This window comes from Lampris incognitus, chromosome 3 (genome assembly GCF_029633865.1).
Source record: "Lampris incognitus isolate fLamInc1 chromosome 3, fLamInc1.hap2, whole genome shotgun sequence".
In the NCBI taxonomy this organism is placed as follows: Eukaryota; Metazoa; Chordata; class Actinopteri; order Lampriformes; family Lampridae; genus Lampris; species Lampris incognitus.
In genome coordinates this window covers 15,185,730-15,203,349 of record NC_079213.1, presented here as the reverse complement: position 1 = coordinate 15,203,349, position 17,620 = coordinate 15,185,730, and the positions used below count along the sequence as shown (strand labels likewise).

General features: G+C 44.0%; 1 protein-coding gene and 1 long non-coding RNA gene across 2 annotated transcripts; both read left to right on the top strand.

Annotated features, from left to right (window-relative positions):
- The first annotated feature begins 2,686 nt into the window (after positions 1 to 2,686).
- Positions 2,687 to 4,501, top strand: LOC130110768 (uncharacterized). The gene is made up of 3 exons (XR_008810064.1): positions 2,687 to 2,818; positions 4,014 to 4,225; positions 4,409 to 4,501. It is a non-coding gene; the product is annotated as an uncharacterized LOC130110768 (long non-coding RNA).
- A 4,048-nt stretch (positions 4,502 to 8,549) lies between these two features.
- Positions 8,550 to 11,398, top strand: LOC130110642 (zinc finger protein OZF-like). Its single transcript, XM_056277801.1, has one exon. The coding sequence runs from the start codon at positions 8,705 to 8,707 to the stop codon at positions 10,055 to 10,057; it is 1,353 nt and encodes a 450-aa protein (XP_056133776.1). The 5' UTR covers positions 8,550 to 8,704; the 3' UTR covers positions 10,058 to 11,398.
- The last annotated feature ends 6,222 nt before the right edge of the window (positions 11,399 to 17,620 follow it).

Here is a 17,620-nt window from a genome sequence, read left to right as displayed (position 1 = left end):
TGGTGAAACGCCTCACTGTCAGGTGAAAAGAAGTGGCAGATGACTTCACATGTATCAGAGGATGCACGTGGTAGTTTGCGGCCCTCCCCGGATTGGCAGAGGGGGTGGATCAGCAACCGGGACGGCTCGGAAAAGTGGGGTAATTGGCTGGATACAATTAGGGGAGAAAAGGGGGGACAACCCCCCCCAAAATTTTACTCAACAAGTTTGCTGTTTGTTGAGTTCAAATTTGCACCATAATGACTTTTTCCCCTCATGTTCGAATTAACAAGTCCTCATTCATTTTTTGTGATTTGATTTCATATTGTGATTTGAAAAATCATAGTGACACTTTTTTATCTGCCTACTATGTGTTTTGAAATTTTCAAAAAGGGGATGAGAGAGCAGAGGGAAAGAGGTTGTGTCTTTCTGAGGAGGGTCACCCATTTGATAAGCCTGCAAGCCATAAGAGTGATACTGACTCTAATCAGCACTTTCCACCATTTAGGGGCCATTTGAGTTTGACCTCTTTTCTCTGGAATCTCACCCATCTTACAATGAACTCGGAGTTCAAGACCTTTATCCATTTAGGGGCATTTTAGCTCCAAAGTTCATGAGACAGTAGCTAAGCCTTGAGGGGTTGGTGTTATGAGCGTACAGAACAGAATGGGAGTGCTAACCAGTGTTCAACATTAACACATACAGCACGTTTACCTATCATTTATATTTTGAGTGCATTGAACAATGACAAAATTCCAATCTTGATTGTAGACTTTAATTTGGGAAAATAAGCTGAAAAATGTCAGATTTCTTTCCTGATTTTTTTTAAGCAATCCCAACTTTTATGTGCCGATAGCTGCACACGCAGATATCGCAGTAAATGTGTTTATGCATGCTCAATAATCCAGGTAAGAAAATTACAAAAAGTTGAAACAGTTCATCTGGGCACGACATTTGAGACAAACGTTTCATCACTCATCGAAGTGACCTCTTCAGTCTAAACTGACTGCAGGTATCCCCACCCTTATAAACAATACAGTGGCATAACAACCAAAAACAACGATCGGTTTCATATACAAATTGCCGTGACCATTAACTAGTTACAATGGCCATGTGTACTATTTACAGAGGATTTGGGAATGGTTCCAATCACAGCATTGTAAGATGGCGACAACAGCTGACATGTCAGGCCAGGACTCCACAGTCTACACCCATCTACAGGCCAGTGGCCACTCTTTCAAGGATGAAAATGTGCACGTTCTTGATAGGGAGGAATGCTGGTTTGAACGGGGAGTCAAAGAGACCATCTATGTGAAGAGGGAACGACCATCCCTGAACTGAGGGGGAGGCGGATAAGAGTACATCTGTCGCCATCTTGCAATGCTGTTATTGAAACCATTCCCCAATCCTCTGTGAATAGTACACATGGGCATTGAAACTCTAGTTAATGGTCACAAGTCATACAGTACACCAGGTTCTTAATGGCACGAGAGTTTCTATTAATACACCAACAAAACAGGAGGAAAATAATTTGTTGCCACACAAGGCGGCATGTGGCCCAGTGGTTCGCACTGTTGCCTCACAGCAAGAAGGTCCTGGGTTCAAACCCCAGGCTGTCCCAGGTCCTTTCTGTGTGGAGTTTGCATGTTCTCCCCGTATCAGCGTGGGTTTCATCCCACCATCAAAAACACGTGCATGTTAGGGTTAATACTCCTGTCTGTGTTCCTGACCAATGCAATGGTCTGGAGTTGGTCCCCGGGTGCTGCAGCTGCCCACTGCTCCTATACAATAGGACGGGTTTTACATGCAGAGAACAAATTTCATTGTAACCTGTACAATGGCAAAAGGAAGTGGCTTTCAGACATGGCCCTCCGTGGTCTATGATTAAAGAACACTGTACACACTGAAATTTTGCAACAAATATCTTCTCTTCAGACTTAGCCTGATTGCTAATCACCATCCATTGCTGATAAAGTGCAGTAAGAAATTTCTACTCTGATCAGAATTGTATGCACACAATGCAAAAGCAACTCCTACTCTTTGCTGTCGCAGCTCAAGCTGGAGCCAAATGTCCAGCAGGGTGTTCACTTTCAGCTGATCAAGCGGAGGATTTTTTTTTAACCTTGAAAATATTGTCTCAGAAGTGTATGTTGAACTCATGTTGATATGTCAAACTTTTCATGAGGCATACACAGTAAAGCACAATGTAATGCATTTAAATGTATGAATTTTGATATATAAATAAAGACTGATTGACTGCTTGACCTGTCATGTGTTGCTCCAGCTCTCAACCATATTTGTTTCTGGCAACTATCTGACAAAATAAAAATACGAAAGGTGTCTAGAATGTACACCCTTTTTCTCAAAGTGCTTTAGATATAGCTTGTTCATGAAAATTTCAGCTCAGATCTAAGAATAAACTTGGTCATGTATATATATAAAACCTTGACCCTGTATGAATAATCTCCATAATGAATATACCATAATAATGAAATACCATAAGCGGTGGGCTTTATTATTATATGATATGGATCATTATTATATTAGCTAATCTTTATTATTAACTGTGACAGAGGGACGAAAATGTTAAAAGATTGAGGATGAATCCGCTCTTTTATTTTGTAGAGGGGGAAGCGAATCGTCGGAACTACTCCGGCTCTTATTTTGAAAACCATATTCCCAGAAGTCTCTGCTTTACTCTTCGTGGCTTGACTGTAGCAATAACTGTAATATCATAGCGTTTAAATGACCCAAACTATAGTCGATTCATGGATTAATTTCACCGTCTGAAGAGCTATAAAGCGTCTTAACAAAATGAATAAACAACTCGAGAGTCGACGTAAGTTTCTGGGCGACTGCTAAATTGATATCTGGTGCGCTTCGCTTGCCCTCGCTGGCGGCTACCACACACTGTTGGCCCCAACATATTACCAGTTTATAACACAGCCATTTTACCTTAACTGATAGTAATCTATGAACGGCAGGTTACGATTTATCTCTTTATCCCGGGAGGTTTTTGGTGTGTGGGATTCCAACACACACTGGCCGGCTGCGGTTTGATTTGAACTATATTTAGTTAGTATAGTTACCCCTCCCGCGGAATGACACCGCGTTTGCCCTTCATGGTTTCGTGCCATCATTTCAGTGTTGATCCCGTGTTTTGTCTCTTCAAACGTGATCTGAATTGACTTGCTTTCTTTTTATTTTGTTTATTTTCGCGCTCTTCTCGACGACCGCTTTCTCAGACAACTCCAACCTACACCGCACACACTGAAAGCGACAGAAGGATGTCTCTAGCTCTGCAGCGCCCCCTATATTGGCCTTGCTCAAGGGCACTTCAGCCTTTCCAGCAAATTATGTCTTACGTTCAGCTGGTGCAGGGCCATATCCAAAATATCATTATCAGAATTGTGGGAAATTTCACACAATATATATATGTTTGCATGCAAAAATACCAGGATTAAGGACCCAACTGAGTTAAATCACATTGAACTGTTTGGTAATGTTAAATATAGCATCAAGTCAAAACTAGTTTTCACACAATACTCCCTCAAATATTTCAGACCTCATTTTGTGACAAATTCTATGTAATACGTTCTTATCCTAAAGTTAGACTACAAAATTATATATCATGATATGGCAACATCTGAATTTCATCCCAGCACAAAACTGATGAAAGATGGTGAAAGTAAAAAATTGAATTACTGCACAGCTCTACTTTTAGTACATGCAGTCTTAGTTGCAGGGTTTTAGAATTTAAAAGAAAAAAAATAATTTCCAGCTTAAAGCGGCACTATTTCTTTTCCTGGTTTCTGTTTAAAAGGTTCCAAAGTATACATATATACATACATATACACACACACACATACATATATATATATATATATATATATATATATATATATATAAGTAGAAGCTCTCTGCTCTTAACTGAATGCCATTGTATCACAAAATTGACTGAATATTCATTCATTCATTCAGTCAATACTAACTCTGAGTTGCCAACCTTTCTCTCTGTCTTTTGTCTCACACAGGTTCAACCCCTACCCCACTTCCTCTGGCCTCGCTTCGATTATTGGCTTCTCCTTTGCAGCTGACATATTCATACATATGGCAGGTCATACTGCAGAGAAATGTGGCACAATACAGTAAGGTGGAGGAGTTTGTGACTGTGGTGACCCAAACTATTCCAGAGCTCATGAATTTTAAGCAGACAGCCCAACTGATCTTGGGATTGAGGGCAAGGGTGTGTTCTTTTCCTCTGTGTATGTGTGTGTGTGTGTGTGTGTGTGTGTGTGTGTGTGTGTGTGTGTGTGTGTGTGTGTGTGTGTGTGTGTGTGTGTGAGATCAAACTGAACAACTAGTAGTTCTAAAGTGTTTACAATACCCTTTGTCCTAATTTTGCCACAATAATTGTCCTTTATTTTAGATTATTCTTGAGTTGCTACAGCAAGAAGGTACACCGGATTCCCATGCTGTTCAAGCTCTCGTAAATAAGCTGAAAATCTCAACATCCAATGGGGTATGGACATGTACAGATTTTCTGGGAGATGGTGCGATCACTGTGGTGATGTACAGTTAAAATATTTTCACCAGTGCAGCAGAATTGCAGAGCTCAGTTTCAGTTTTGACAATTTATTTTTTGTGAGTTGGAGTTTCATTTTTTTATTTGAAAACCAAACAACTGAGACTTAATATGCATTCCGTGTTACAGAACGACAAAGACGTGGAAAGGGCTCAAATTAACTTCATGGTGTTGGTCCAAAATCTACTCAAAAGCACTGCGGAAAGGAGGCACTTCTTCCAGGTTTGGTATTTTAACTGATGTGAATCAAGCAGCCCAGTGTAACAGAATTAGTGGTTTTCTATTTTTTATCCCAAGGTAATACATACATGTGATGTGTTTGCACAAACACTCACTCAAAAAGCTTTGGTCTCATGTCTTAAAGTTTTCAGTAGTTGAGTCTGCTCTTCACTTTTATTTATTTATTTATTATTTTTGCCATTTGTCACACTTAACAGTATGACAGTCAAAGCCCTTAGCATTGTTTATTTGCTACACTGAAAAATCTGCACAGGAAAATCTGCAAGGGAGCAAGATGGCCCAGTGGATAGTGAAGCTGAATTCTGACAACAATGCCTGGACTTGAACAAGGATGTTGTCATGGTTGAATTTTGAAAAAGATGAGATAATGTTTCTTGCTCCCGGTGCACCATAAAATCTGGCTGACCTTTGTGTCCCAACCAGAGAGTGGGAAGAGAATTTTGCATTGGGGAGAGTTAAAGGAACAGAAATGTTTGCTGTCATACTTGGTTATAATTTCCTTATCTTAAAACGTATATTTCAATTGATTAAATGTGATGAATTGATTCAGATTTAATAATTCTAGTGTTCATTTTGATTGGTATAACCTGCCCCATTTTTGACAACATACTGTTTTGAATATCAAACGCATAAAGTTTTTTGCTGCTTTGAGCATCACCAGCTGAACATGACACTAACCACTGATCCAGCCTCACAAGCCAGATGAATCATGTGTCTTGCAGTTTGATCAACTCAGTCCTTAATTAGCCAAGGAGCCTGGACAAATGTTGCCAAGTGATAAAATGTTAAAGCATAGTATTTGAAAGTTTTCACATCCCATATCTCATGCATATCTCATCCTGCAGGATGTTTTCCATGTGCAGTATGGCTCAAAGTTTGATACAGCATTGCAGGCTCTGATTGCAGGTCTAGTGTACAAACTGGAACAGCTTTTTCCTGTGCCCAACCTATCTCAGGTAAGTACATATAACTTATTTATGACATGACACAGTTTTGGGGCGCCAAGTTAGCCTACTGGTTTGAAGGACGATTCTTCGATCCAAAGGCAAACAGCTTTTAAAGTATAATTAACTATATAAAGTATAATTAACTTCTACCTCATGAAACCCAATTACAAAATGTAATTTAAATAAACTTCCTTAAATTGTTTTCAATGAAATGAACGTTGAAAATGACTACACTTTTTTCTAATTATCTTGTAATCTTTGTAAAACCATTACAAACTGTTAAGAGTCAGAAGTGCATCTCCAAAACCCCCAGTTTTAGAGACACTGCCTTCTCCCACCTCAATGTCCACCCAAACAACTCAGCATATTTCAGTAATATGTACTGTGCAGTGACAAGTGGATAGTTCCCGCTTGTCTCTGCACAGCACAAAGGCCAAAGAGGAGGTTTATGGATGTGGTGAGGGAGGACATGCAGGTGGCTGGTGTGACAGGAAGATGCAGAGGATAGGAAGCGATGGAAACGGATGATCCGATTTGGCGACCCCTAACGGGAGCAGCTCAAAGTAGTAGTAGTAGTAGTAGCAGTAGTAGTAAAAGAGACAAGGGGGGACCACATTTTATGTTGCCCTTTAAGCTGTATCATCTTTAAACAAGATGCTCAGTTCCTTTCAGCTCCAGGGAAAGTGTTATGTAGCTAAGGCCAGAAAGAGTAATTCCCTCTGGGAGTCAATTAAGTACTATTTCATGATACTTGAATGTTACAATCAATATCTTTAGATGCGCACTAATATCATTGTTCAGAATACTTGTGCACTCCATCATATCATTTAATTAGTTCCTGAAAATGTTGACAACAATGTAGATAAACACTGTCTCTTATCAGAGATGTCTATCATGAAAAGGTAGCCGGGATATATAGTTATTAGTCAGTATACACTTGGCACCTCTGCTGTTCATATTCACAGTCTGTTTCGGTAGTAATACTCTGGTAATTCATGCGCACTGTGATATTTTTTTCAAGTCCATCCATTATCCAAACCGCTTATCCTGCTCTCAGGGTTTGCAGGGATGAAGTTATAGACCCTTTTACAGTTGGTAAACAGTGATCACGTGATTAGTATGCGCGCGCATTTTGGCAGCAAAAATAAGAGCTGGCCCTGGACTCTAGTTGGGACTGGGAAGTGAGAACATACACTGCTGCGACCAGATCAGGACGAATAACTTTTAAGAAGGGCAAGTATCTTTTCTAAGATACTGGCCGTTCCGCAAGTATGCTTTTACCCCAATCTGGCCCCCTGTTATTGAACGGTCTTTTCTCCAGTGGAATGTGGTAGAAATTAATACCTTTAGTTTTGCTAGACCTGTTCTGGTAACCCACAACACAACAAGATGACATTTTAAAAATCTAAATGTCAATCGATCAAAAATCCATGTGCACTCTGCATTGATTGGAGATGGAGAAGTTGCCTCTTTTGCTGCCAAAATGCGCATGCATACTATGCGTGACGTAGGTCATAAAAGGGTCTATATACCTACGTTACCTAACATAAAACACAATGGGAATATGAGGTTTCACCTGGAGGTCTGTACGTATAAACACACTAATTTCTTTCGCCTACCATCCTGCCATTAGCTTGGTGCCATGATTTCCGCTGAGCCCTCTGTCCTGGAAGAGTGTGGATGCTTCATCCCTGATCCAGGTGACCTGAAGGTCCTCCTCTTTCACCAGCAACCCAAAGGAATCCTTGGTAGCAATGGTAGGTTTATTTTATTTGTATGTAAAGGAAAAAAAGAAAAAAGAGGGCATCCGGGTAGTGTAGCGGTCTATTCTGTTGCCTGCCAACACAGGGGTCGCTGGTTCGAATCCCCATGTTACCTCCGGCTTGGTCGGGTGTCCTTACAGACACAACTGGCTGTGTCTGCTGGTGGGAAGCCAGATGTGGGTATGTATCCTGGTCGCTGCGCTAGTGCCTCCTCTGGTCAGTCGGGGCGCCTGTTCGGGGGGGGAGGGGGAACTGGGAGGAATAGCGCGATCCTCCCACACGCTACGTCCCCCTGGCAAAACTCCTCACTGTCAGGTGAAAAGAAGCGGTAGGCGACTACACATGTATCGGAGGAGGCATGTGGAGGTAGTCTGCAGCTTTCCCCGGATCGGCAGAGGGGGTGGAGCAGCGACCGGGACAGCTCGAAAGAGTCGGATAATTGGCTGGGTATGATTGGGGAGGGGAAAAAAAAGGGGGGGGGGATCCAAAAAAACAAAAAAACAAAAGTTGAAATGACAATGTTTGGTTATTTTTCAGCTCTTCACTATTTGTTGTGAAGTTAATATTGTTGGCATTTTAGCTTATTCCAGTGTTTACAGTTATTGTATTTGTCTGGTCAAAAAGAATTATCTAAGTAATAAAGTAATACAATTTCGGTCACCCTATATTTTGCAAAATTTTTTTTATTTTGTGTTGTAATACAAAATACTAGTGATAGACATTTGAAAAGTCAAAGAATACACTTTTAGGAGAATTGCATTACATGTAATTTTATGGCCCTGCTTCCCCTATGTCCCCTCTTTTCAGCAGCTATCTCCTCCAACGTGGGTGAATGCGTGCTCACATCACTTTCATTTTGCCCGGGTGCAACAGAACCATCAGAATCACTGGGCCAGTTAAAGGTTACCTCGAACACCATGAGCCCAACCTCCCTCAGTGACAATGAAGACTTAGGGTCGATGCCAGAAGTTGTGGACGACCTAACAAAGGACACCCCTGTCACACCAGCAGACCAGAGAGAAAAAAAGAGTGAAAATAGATCTGAGGAAGCGGGGGGCAAAAGAACACAAAGTAGTGACGCTGTAGAGAAGGAGAATATCACCACAGCATTGCCAGGAGAGAGTACAGATGGAGATAAAACTGAAGAGGTCTCCAGAGCACAGCAGTGTACAACTCTACACAATCAAGATATGGATGGAACACCAGCAGCACCACTCAAACTGGACAAAGCAGAGGTGCAAGTGCTGCCCTCAAGCTCAGTCCCTCTCAAGATCATTCATGTGCCGTTCAAACATGTTTCCATCATACAGAACGCTGCTGGAGCTGGAACAGTCAACACAGATGGTCAGCAGAGGCCTCAGACTCAGCGGGTTACATTGCACCAGTGGGTCTCACAAATCGCCAATAATACACTCTCACTCCCTACCTTGCCACCACTTCCTCCGGCCAAGTTGAATCCAGGGTTCAGCGTGAAGCAAAGTGTGAAAAGGAAAAGCCAAGCTAAGCCTCCAGTAGACAGATTCACTTGTGACATTTGTGATAAGCGCTTCCCCTATCAGTCTAAGCTAAAAGATCACCTGCGTATCCATACTGGGGAAAAGCCTTTTGTGTGCACGGCATGTGGAAGGAGTTTCAGGACACAGGTATTCCTGAACAATCACCTGAGAACCCACAGCACGGCACGGCCTTACAACTGCAGCCAGTGCGGTAAGTGTTTCCTCAGAATGCCCAGCTTGAGGAAACACTTGCTTGTCCACGGTGGCCAAAAGCCCTTCCACTGCAGCATCTGCAACAAGGGTTTCACTCAGTCCACCTACTTCAAAAGGCACATGGAGTGCCACACAAGCCAGATGAGCTTCCCCTGCAAGCACTGCAGCAAAAGCTTCCCTACAGCGTTCAAGCTGGCCAACCATGAGCGCTGGCACACAAGGGATCGCCCCCACATGTGCGAGCGATGCGGAAAGCGTTTTCTTGTGCCCAGCATGTTGAAGCGGCACATGGGCTACCACATCGGTGACTGTCAGTATCTGTGTTCTCAATGTGGAAAGACCTTTGTGTATTTGTCGGACCTGAAGAGGCACCAGCAGGATCACATGCCTAAGACCAAGCTCCCTTGTCCCATCTGCCAAAAGAAATTCTCCAGTAAGTACTGCCTGAGGATTCACCTAAGGATCCATACCAGAGAGAAACCCTATAGATGCTCCTTATGCGACAAGTCCTTCACTCAGATTGGGAATTTGAAAGTGCACATCAGACTACACACCAATGAGCGTCCATACAGCTGCGATCTGTGTGGGAAAACCTACAAGCTGACCTCCCATCTGAACGTCCACAAACGGACGCATGCAAGCAAGAAGCCCTGGACATGTGAAACTTGTGGAAAAGGATTCAATTTTCCTGGTCTGCTGAAAAAGCATGAACAGTTGCACTTGAGGGAGACAGCTGGGTATCCCAGTAAACAGCGTCATAGGAGCAATCACAAGAAGCACTCCCTCAAGAGGAAGTATGATGATGATGATGATGATGGTAGTGATGATTATTAATTTTTTTCTTTTTTAATTAAAGAGCTCAGGTGGACCCAAAGTTTGATTGGGAGGTTGTTGGCCTTGCCCTGTGTATGTACAAATGACTTTAAATCAGGAATCAGAAGCCATTTTTCCTGGATGGGCCATTTAAATAGATAGGAAAAGCCACATGCATTGGAAGTCTCATTTTATGTTCAAACTAGGTTTATGACTGTGAGGAGACACTGGCAATAGGAGTTATCCATACAACATGATGTCATTTGTTGCAGAGGAAATATTGGTTTGCAAGAACCAGCACACACAGATACATTATGGCTTGATCAACATGGTAGAAATATCAGGCATAAATTTGAAAGATACTTTATTGATCCCCGTGGGGAAATTATGCTCTGCGTTTAACCCATCCTAGCTGTGTAGCTAGGAGCAGTTGGCAGCCGCCGTGCAGCACCCGGGAACCAACTGTAGTTCTTCTTTCCATTGCCTTGGTCAGGGGCACAGACAGGAGTATTAACCCTAACATGCATGTCTTTTTGATGGTGGGGGAAACCGGAGCAACTGGAGAAAACCCACCGCAGACACGGGGAGAACATGCAAACGCCACACAGGACGACCTGGGATGACCCCCAAGGTTGGACTACCCCAAGGTTCGAACCCAGGACTTTCTTGCTGTGAGGCGACAGTGCTAACCTGCCACCGTGCCACCCTAAATTAAATCTCTAAATGAAATATGTAACAATACAAGTGATTACTGATGAATTTATTTGCCAACCTAAGATCTCTTGTTTACAAGATACAAAACATAGAAGCTGAAAGTCATGTTTTATAAAAATGTCTTAGTAGCAAAAGGGCACTTTAGGATGAGGCTTCTTCACATTTGTTCTGGAGGAGTGAATGTTATACACCTTTATTGTTTGTATGGAATTTGAGCAAAAATTGATTTTGAGTTGATGGGACATGGAAGTAGATAATAAGCTTTTCTACCTGTAAATCAGACTCCAAACGTCTGAATGAATATCCCCAAAACCCATATGGCTAATTAGATCATAGATTGATCTTGTTTCCTTTTTTTTTCTCTTTTCTATAGTATTTAATAGAAAGCCAAGACCCTCCCATTCCCTTGATTGGCAGGAAAAAAACAAACAGATGTAGTAAGGTTACAGTTATAGTAAGTTCAAAGGACATCATTGTCAATTTACACCAAGTACTTCAAAGGGACTATATGTAGATATGTTTATAGTGTCTCCCCTGTATTTATGGTGTTTTGTCTTGTTTCTGCATCCTCTCCACTGGTGTTTCCAGATTTGGTTCTTATGGAGGCTGAGGTGCCAAAATAATTTTACACGTATACTTAATTCTAATAAAAACCTGAATTATAAGAACAGTCTCTTGTTTTAGAGGTAATTTGGGCTATCTTGCACTGGCATTTTAATTTCTCATCTCTGCTTTTGGTAATGTTTTTGCTAAAATGTCACACCGCATTATAAGGAATAGAGGAAACAGGTAGGCACAGTGTGGAGATTGTAGGATTTATCAAACTAATCAAGTCTCTTCATAGCCAAATGTAGGTGTTAAGAGCTACAAGAAACTAGCATGTACAAGTTGAACACATTGTAACAACCGGCTATGTAAATATTGATTACTACCAAAATACATGAGTTAAATTTGATTAACCTTTAAGATGCTATTTGTGTTGATTTTCAATTGTGTTCAAGTCAGCTTTTGTGAACAAGAAAGGACAAAGATAAAGCCGTGAGGATAGTGTTTTCAAAGTGTTTACAATATTCTATACTCAAACCCCAACAAACATTCAAACCTTGACATTTCACACTTGGGTCGAAGCAAACAGTTCGCGATGTCACATCAGTAAAGCGTCGGTTCCTCCGCCCTCTTGCGACGCATCTTCACACGGACAGAAAATCACTCCGCACGAAAAGGGGTAATCCAAAATACTCCGCAGAAGAGTCTTGAAAAAGCAAAATATAACCCGCCACGGAAGCAGAAAAAATGGGGGGGGGGGAGGTCTACGTCTCCGTTCAATGAAAAATAACCCCCAGCAAAATAATAATAAAAAAAAAACCCGGAACGATCTCACCTGTTTGAAGGACGATATCAGGGGCGCGGGAAGGGGGGTGCTGAGGGTGCTGCAGCACCGCCTAGCTGCAGGGAGAAGGAGCTGCAGACAGAAGGAGCACCCCTACTGCTACCTGCACATTTTTTAAGTATATATTGTAGCGAATTCGGGGGGCAGTCCGAGATACCGTCGCCACAGCCGGGACGCGAACCCATATCTCTTGCACCGCAAGCGACAACGTTAACCAGTCGACTAAAGGGTCCGACCCGTTAGTCAAGGACCAACGTGTCTACTTATCCATGCACGTTACTATATATATATATATATATATATATATATATTAAAACGATATAATAAATAATTTTGCTGTGGGGGAGAAAGCATGTTAAAAATCAATGTGGTAGTTTGTAGTGATGACAGACCTACGGGTTCACGGCGGGGTCACTTTCATGATGATGCAAACGCTCAGTCACGAGGCGCTGATTGGCAAACGGCCGTCGGACGAGGTAACTTAGCAACGTGGCGCAAAAACGAATCTTAAGAATGTTTAGATTATATATATCACCGGGGGGATATTAGCAGTGCGGACAGTGTAGCTAGCGGGTCAGCGGCTGCTAACACCCAAGAGCTAACGTTAGCAAGCACAGACCGGCAGGACTCGGCAGCTCCGCGTCCCAGGCCAGACCGCCCAGCTGACGTGAGTGTGAGGATCTGACGAGCCTTGTCGACCAGACGTGCGTTTTCCTGGGAGGGGAACTGGAACAGAGACCTTCGAGCGATCTTTTCAAAAAAGCTGGTTTAACAGGTGGAAATGGCTGCACTGTGTCACGGAGAGAGACGCCGTTCTTCGCTTCACCTGCTGCAAAGCCGTAGAGAAGGGATTAAGACACCACGATAGAAAGACAAGTTCATTCACAGTAGGAGGCTTTTGTGACTGGCGTAAAGCAACCACAAAGTTTAGCCAGCACGACATGTCAGACATACATTCAGAATCAGTGAGGACGCTTGCTTCGCTCAACAACACTCCAATTAATGCTCTACTGTCGGACGGTGTTGAGAAAGAGCAACAAACCGCCAGAACCGTCTTAGAACTGATATTTAGATCGATAAGATTCCTCGGCAGTGAGGGGCTTCCGTTAAGAGGCCATGATAATCGAGATGGAGTGCTTTGGAAACTAATGATGGAGATGACATGTGATTTGCCTAAATCCCGCGAGTGGCTGCAGCGGAGAGACAACTGGATGTCGGACACAATTCAAAATGAAATACTGGAAATATTTGCCCATGCTCTTCAAAGAGAAATCGCACGATTTCTATGGTTTAACTGCGGATGCGACCACCGATGTAAGTACAACAGAGCAGTTGTCCTGTAGTCTGCAATACGTGGATTCAAAACTCGAGACAGTGAATGTTCTCCTCGGGTTTTATAATACGCCTGGTTCAACTGGAGAAACACTTTTTTCCCCCTGCATTAAAGATGTTTTGTGCACTTGAATTTGCCGCTGGGACATCTAAAGGGATTTTGCTTAGATGGTGCTGCTAAAATGTCAGGCTGCATCTCAGGCGTGCAAGCAAAACTGGAAGAGCTGTGTCCAAATGCACTCTATGTGCACTGCAGTGACCATTCACTAGATCTGCTGTTACAAGAAGTGGCGAGGGAAGTTCGCGTTGTTGCAGACAGGCTAAACTTTGTACGGAATGTCTCAGTGGTGACAGGGGAGTCCTCAAAGCGTAAGACGCTGTTCCAGTCTATGTTTGGTAGTGATGAGGTGGTCTACAACTTGCTCTCATTATGCCCGACTCGATGGGTTGTGCGCACAAGGGCTATTTCACGGGTTTGCTCCTCCTACACAGCCCTTTTGGAGACACTGAAGGTGCTAGAACAAGGCAAGACAGTAAGGGGAGATACTCGGGCGAAAATATCTGGTCTATACAAACAAGCTACAAAAGCAAGAACATACTTTGGCCTTTTGAGCTGTGAGGCTCGTTTTGGACCGTGCGAGACCGTAGCCAGATCTCTCCAAAGTGAGAAGGCAAGTGCGAAGGGCGCACTGGAGTGTGTGACTGCCCTACGACAGCGCATGCATGCACTGCGAGAATTTGGAGTTGTCCAGGAGATGACTGCCAAAGTGGAGGCTTGTGCAGGAACAAAAACAATCTTCAAATGCCCCTTCCTCCACGAACCAGCATAACCCCCCCTGCCCGTCTAAGGGATACAGAGAAGGCTGAGGCCATCGTGACTGATGTAGGAGAGCAGCAATGGCGGCGTGAGTTCTATGAGGCATTGGATCGTGTGACAACCGGGCTAGATCGCCGATTTGACCAAGAAGGACTGCAAGTCGCTGCCCTGAGAGAGCATACTCTTACCAATGCCGCAAATGGAGCCTACTCCGGGTGGAATGAGATCAATGCTGCACAGCTCCCCGATCAGATTGACAAATCTCGTCTACATATGCAGCTCACATTGATGGGTGAGCTCTCCAAGACAAAAGGACTCAAGTCAGCTCAAGATGTTGCTGGATTTGTCGGAGCACTGCATCCTCAAACAAGGGAACTACTCACAGAGGTGGAAATGTTTATTGAACTTTGCCTATGTCTACCTGTCTCCGCCGCTTCCTCTGAGCGGTCGTTCTCCACCTTTCACCGCCTCAAAACGTGGCTACGGAACAATATGACCCAGAGACGACTCACACACCCGACTTTACTGCACGTCCACAGTGACATTCTTGATCGGATGGACATTCAGCAACTGATGAAGAGATTTATCGACGTCACACCAGAACGGAAGTCCGCATTTGGAGTCTTCAAATAGGTAAGACTGACATGCATTATGATTAATTTTTTGGTTATTGCTGCCGCCGTGCAGAACGTGTGTATTAGTCAATACCGTGTTTATAGTAGGCCATGCGTGTAGCCCGGAATCGGCAATGCTATGAGCTGAGTGGCACCAGTTGATGTGCGCAGCGCAGACTGTTCTTAACGTAGGCCTAACGGATCTCCTGTGTCTGTGTTAATGGCATGTTTTCGTCTAGCAGTGTTGTCGTGAAAAAGAGGTGTTTGTGTGCGTAACCGACATGGGCCTATCAGAACTTTGGTGTGTCAGATGATGGGCATGCGTGTGTGTCATTTGATTGACCCTGTAGCTGTTTACATTACCGCATCCGTCCCAGAGTGCTAACATTAGTTCTGAATAGCTTCCCTTCCTTTTACCTCTCATTTGACTGTAAATTCCAACACATGGTCGGTAAAATATTTAACGTTACGTCTTTGTAGTGTGTGTGTGTGTGTGTGCGCGCGTGCTCAGTTATACTGTACGAGTGCACTGGGGTCCGTCGTTGTGCCACCGTGCGTGTGTGAGCGTGAGACAGAGAGGGAGGGATATTTCCTTGGCAAATAAATACTAGCCTAGATAGAGAGCACCTCAGCACCCCCACTCAAAATACCTTCCCGCGCCCCTGCTCGACCTCGGATGATACCCCCATACTTAGTCCCGTATCTCTGGTGAGTGTATCCTCCAGCTATTTCCACAAATAGCGATTCATAGCGCACTGTATTATAAGAAGTAGCCCCCCCCTGTTGAGATATAACACCAGTGTATTTGTATGACTATGTGTTACTCTGTACTATTATTTTGTTTACGACTTTGTTTGTCCACAAGTGGGCGGCGTTGCGCTTGCATGCGTGGATTGATTACGTCACTGAGACGCTGTTCATTTTCTTCTTCTCCCAAAACGACCGAATAAACGAAGGCTGCATTTTTCCCTCCAGCAGAAGTTCGGTAGTCAGTACGATTCTTTATAACGGTTTAATAATCCACTTCATCTGCGCAGAGATAGACATAAAGTATTAGTCTAGTCTTCTAACAGGTTATGGGCCCAGATAACGTTGGATTATTTAGTAGCTTGATAAAAGAAGTACACAAAGTGTGATAACCTCGGATGGCGGGATGCGCGTAGGTTAGCACGGAGTAGCAAGTTAGCAAGTGTGAAGCTAGTTAGCATCGAGAGAGGCTATCGGGAAGCTAACGGAACGCTAAGCTAAGCTAACGCTACCTAGGGAGATGGAGCGAAAGAAGAGCAGGTGGCCCACATTCAACGGACAGGCCGATGAGTATGAACTGTGGGAAGAGCGAATGCTCTGTTGCATGCATGGTGTGGGGCTGAAAATCACCATTCTTACCGAGCCCGCGGGACCTTTGACAGCGGAAGAGCAGGCCCTAGACGAGGAGCGGAACGCGGACGCCTACTGCGCATTGGCGCCTTTATTGGACAACACAAGCTTGGGATTGATCTTCAGAGAAACGAAGAACAAAGGTAGAGAGAGTCTACGGGTGTTGCGGGAACATTACATTGGTAAGGGCAGACCCCGGATTGTCACTCTGTATGTAACATTGACTGGGCTAAAGAAAGCTGATAATGAGACGATAACAGAATACATTATCCGAGCTGAACAAATCATTACGGCTCTCAAAGGGGCGGGAGAAGCACCGAGTGAGGGACTAATGATGGCCATGGTGATGAGGGGGTTACCCGAGAGATATAAGCCATTCACTCTAATGGTGACACATGGCGACAGTGAGTTGACATTGGGACAATTTAAGGCCAAATTGAGAAACTTTGAGGCGGCTGAAGATGTAGCTAATGCTACAGCATCGGACGAGACGTCCGAGAGTGTGATGAAGGCCCACGCAGCGCCTAAGAAAAAGCCAGTGAAACGCTGTGAGGTAGATGATGAACAAACGGTGTGCTGGCGATGCGGTGACAAAGGCCATCGGAAATCGGACTGTTCACGCAGCGTGTGGTGCAGCTTCTGCCGGGTCAAGGGTCACACGGACAAAGTGTGCAAGAAGAAGGACGGCGCTGATGGAGCCAGGTGTGCATGCGAGCAAGGTAGCGGCGGCGGTGGTGGTCACGGAGCAGGTCGAGGTCAGGGACCGGGGAATGCTGCGGAAGAAGAGAACTGCATCTTCAGAGTGCAGGCTGGAGAGACCAGCTCAGCAGGACCAGGACGACGGCAACAGTTCAAACCAGGATTGATTGTGGACTGTGGGGCTTCTTCCCACATAGTCAATGATAAGAAGAAGTTCAAGAGCTTTTGACAGCTCGTTCGAGCCAGAGAAACACTGCATGGAGCTGGCGGACGGTAAGCGCACCTTTGGTGTGGTGCAGGGCAGGGGAGATGCTATAGTATGTCTGCTCGACAGTGAGGGGCGACGGTGTAGAGTGACACTGCGGAACGCACTATATATTCCATCGTACCCCCAAGAGCTCTTCTCTGTGAAGTCTGTGACAGCACACGGAGCCAGTGTGTTCTTCGAAGAGGGCAGAGATGCCCTAATGTCACCGGATGGTACCAGGTTTGACATTTTTGTACAGGGGAAAATGTACTATTTGCAAACTGAATGTGTTGTTGAAAAGTGCCATGTGAGCCATGATATAGAAACTTGGCATGAGATAATGGGCCACTGCAACTATGACGATATCATAAAGCTACAGGATATCACTGATGGT

Coding starts and splice junctions, on each gene's coding strand:
- LOC130110642 (XM_056277801.1), top strand. CDS start 8,705: ATGGATGGAACACCAGCAGCACCACTCAAACTGGACAAAGCAGAGGTG.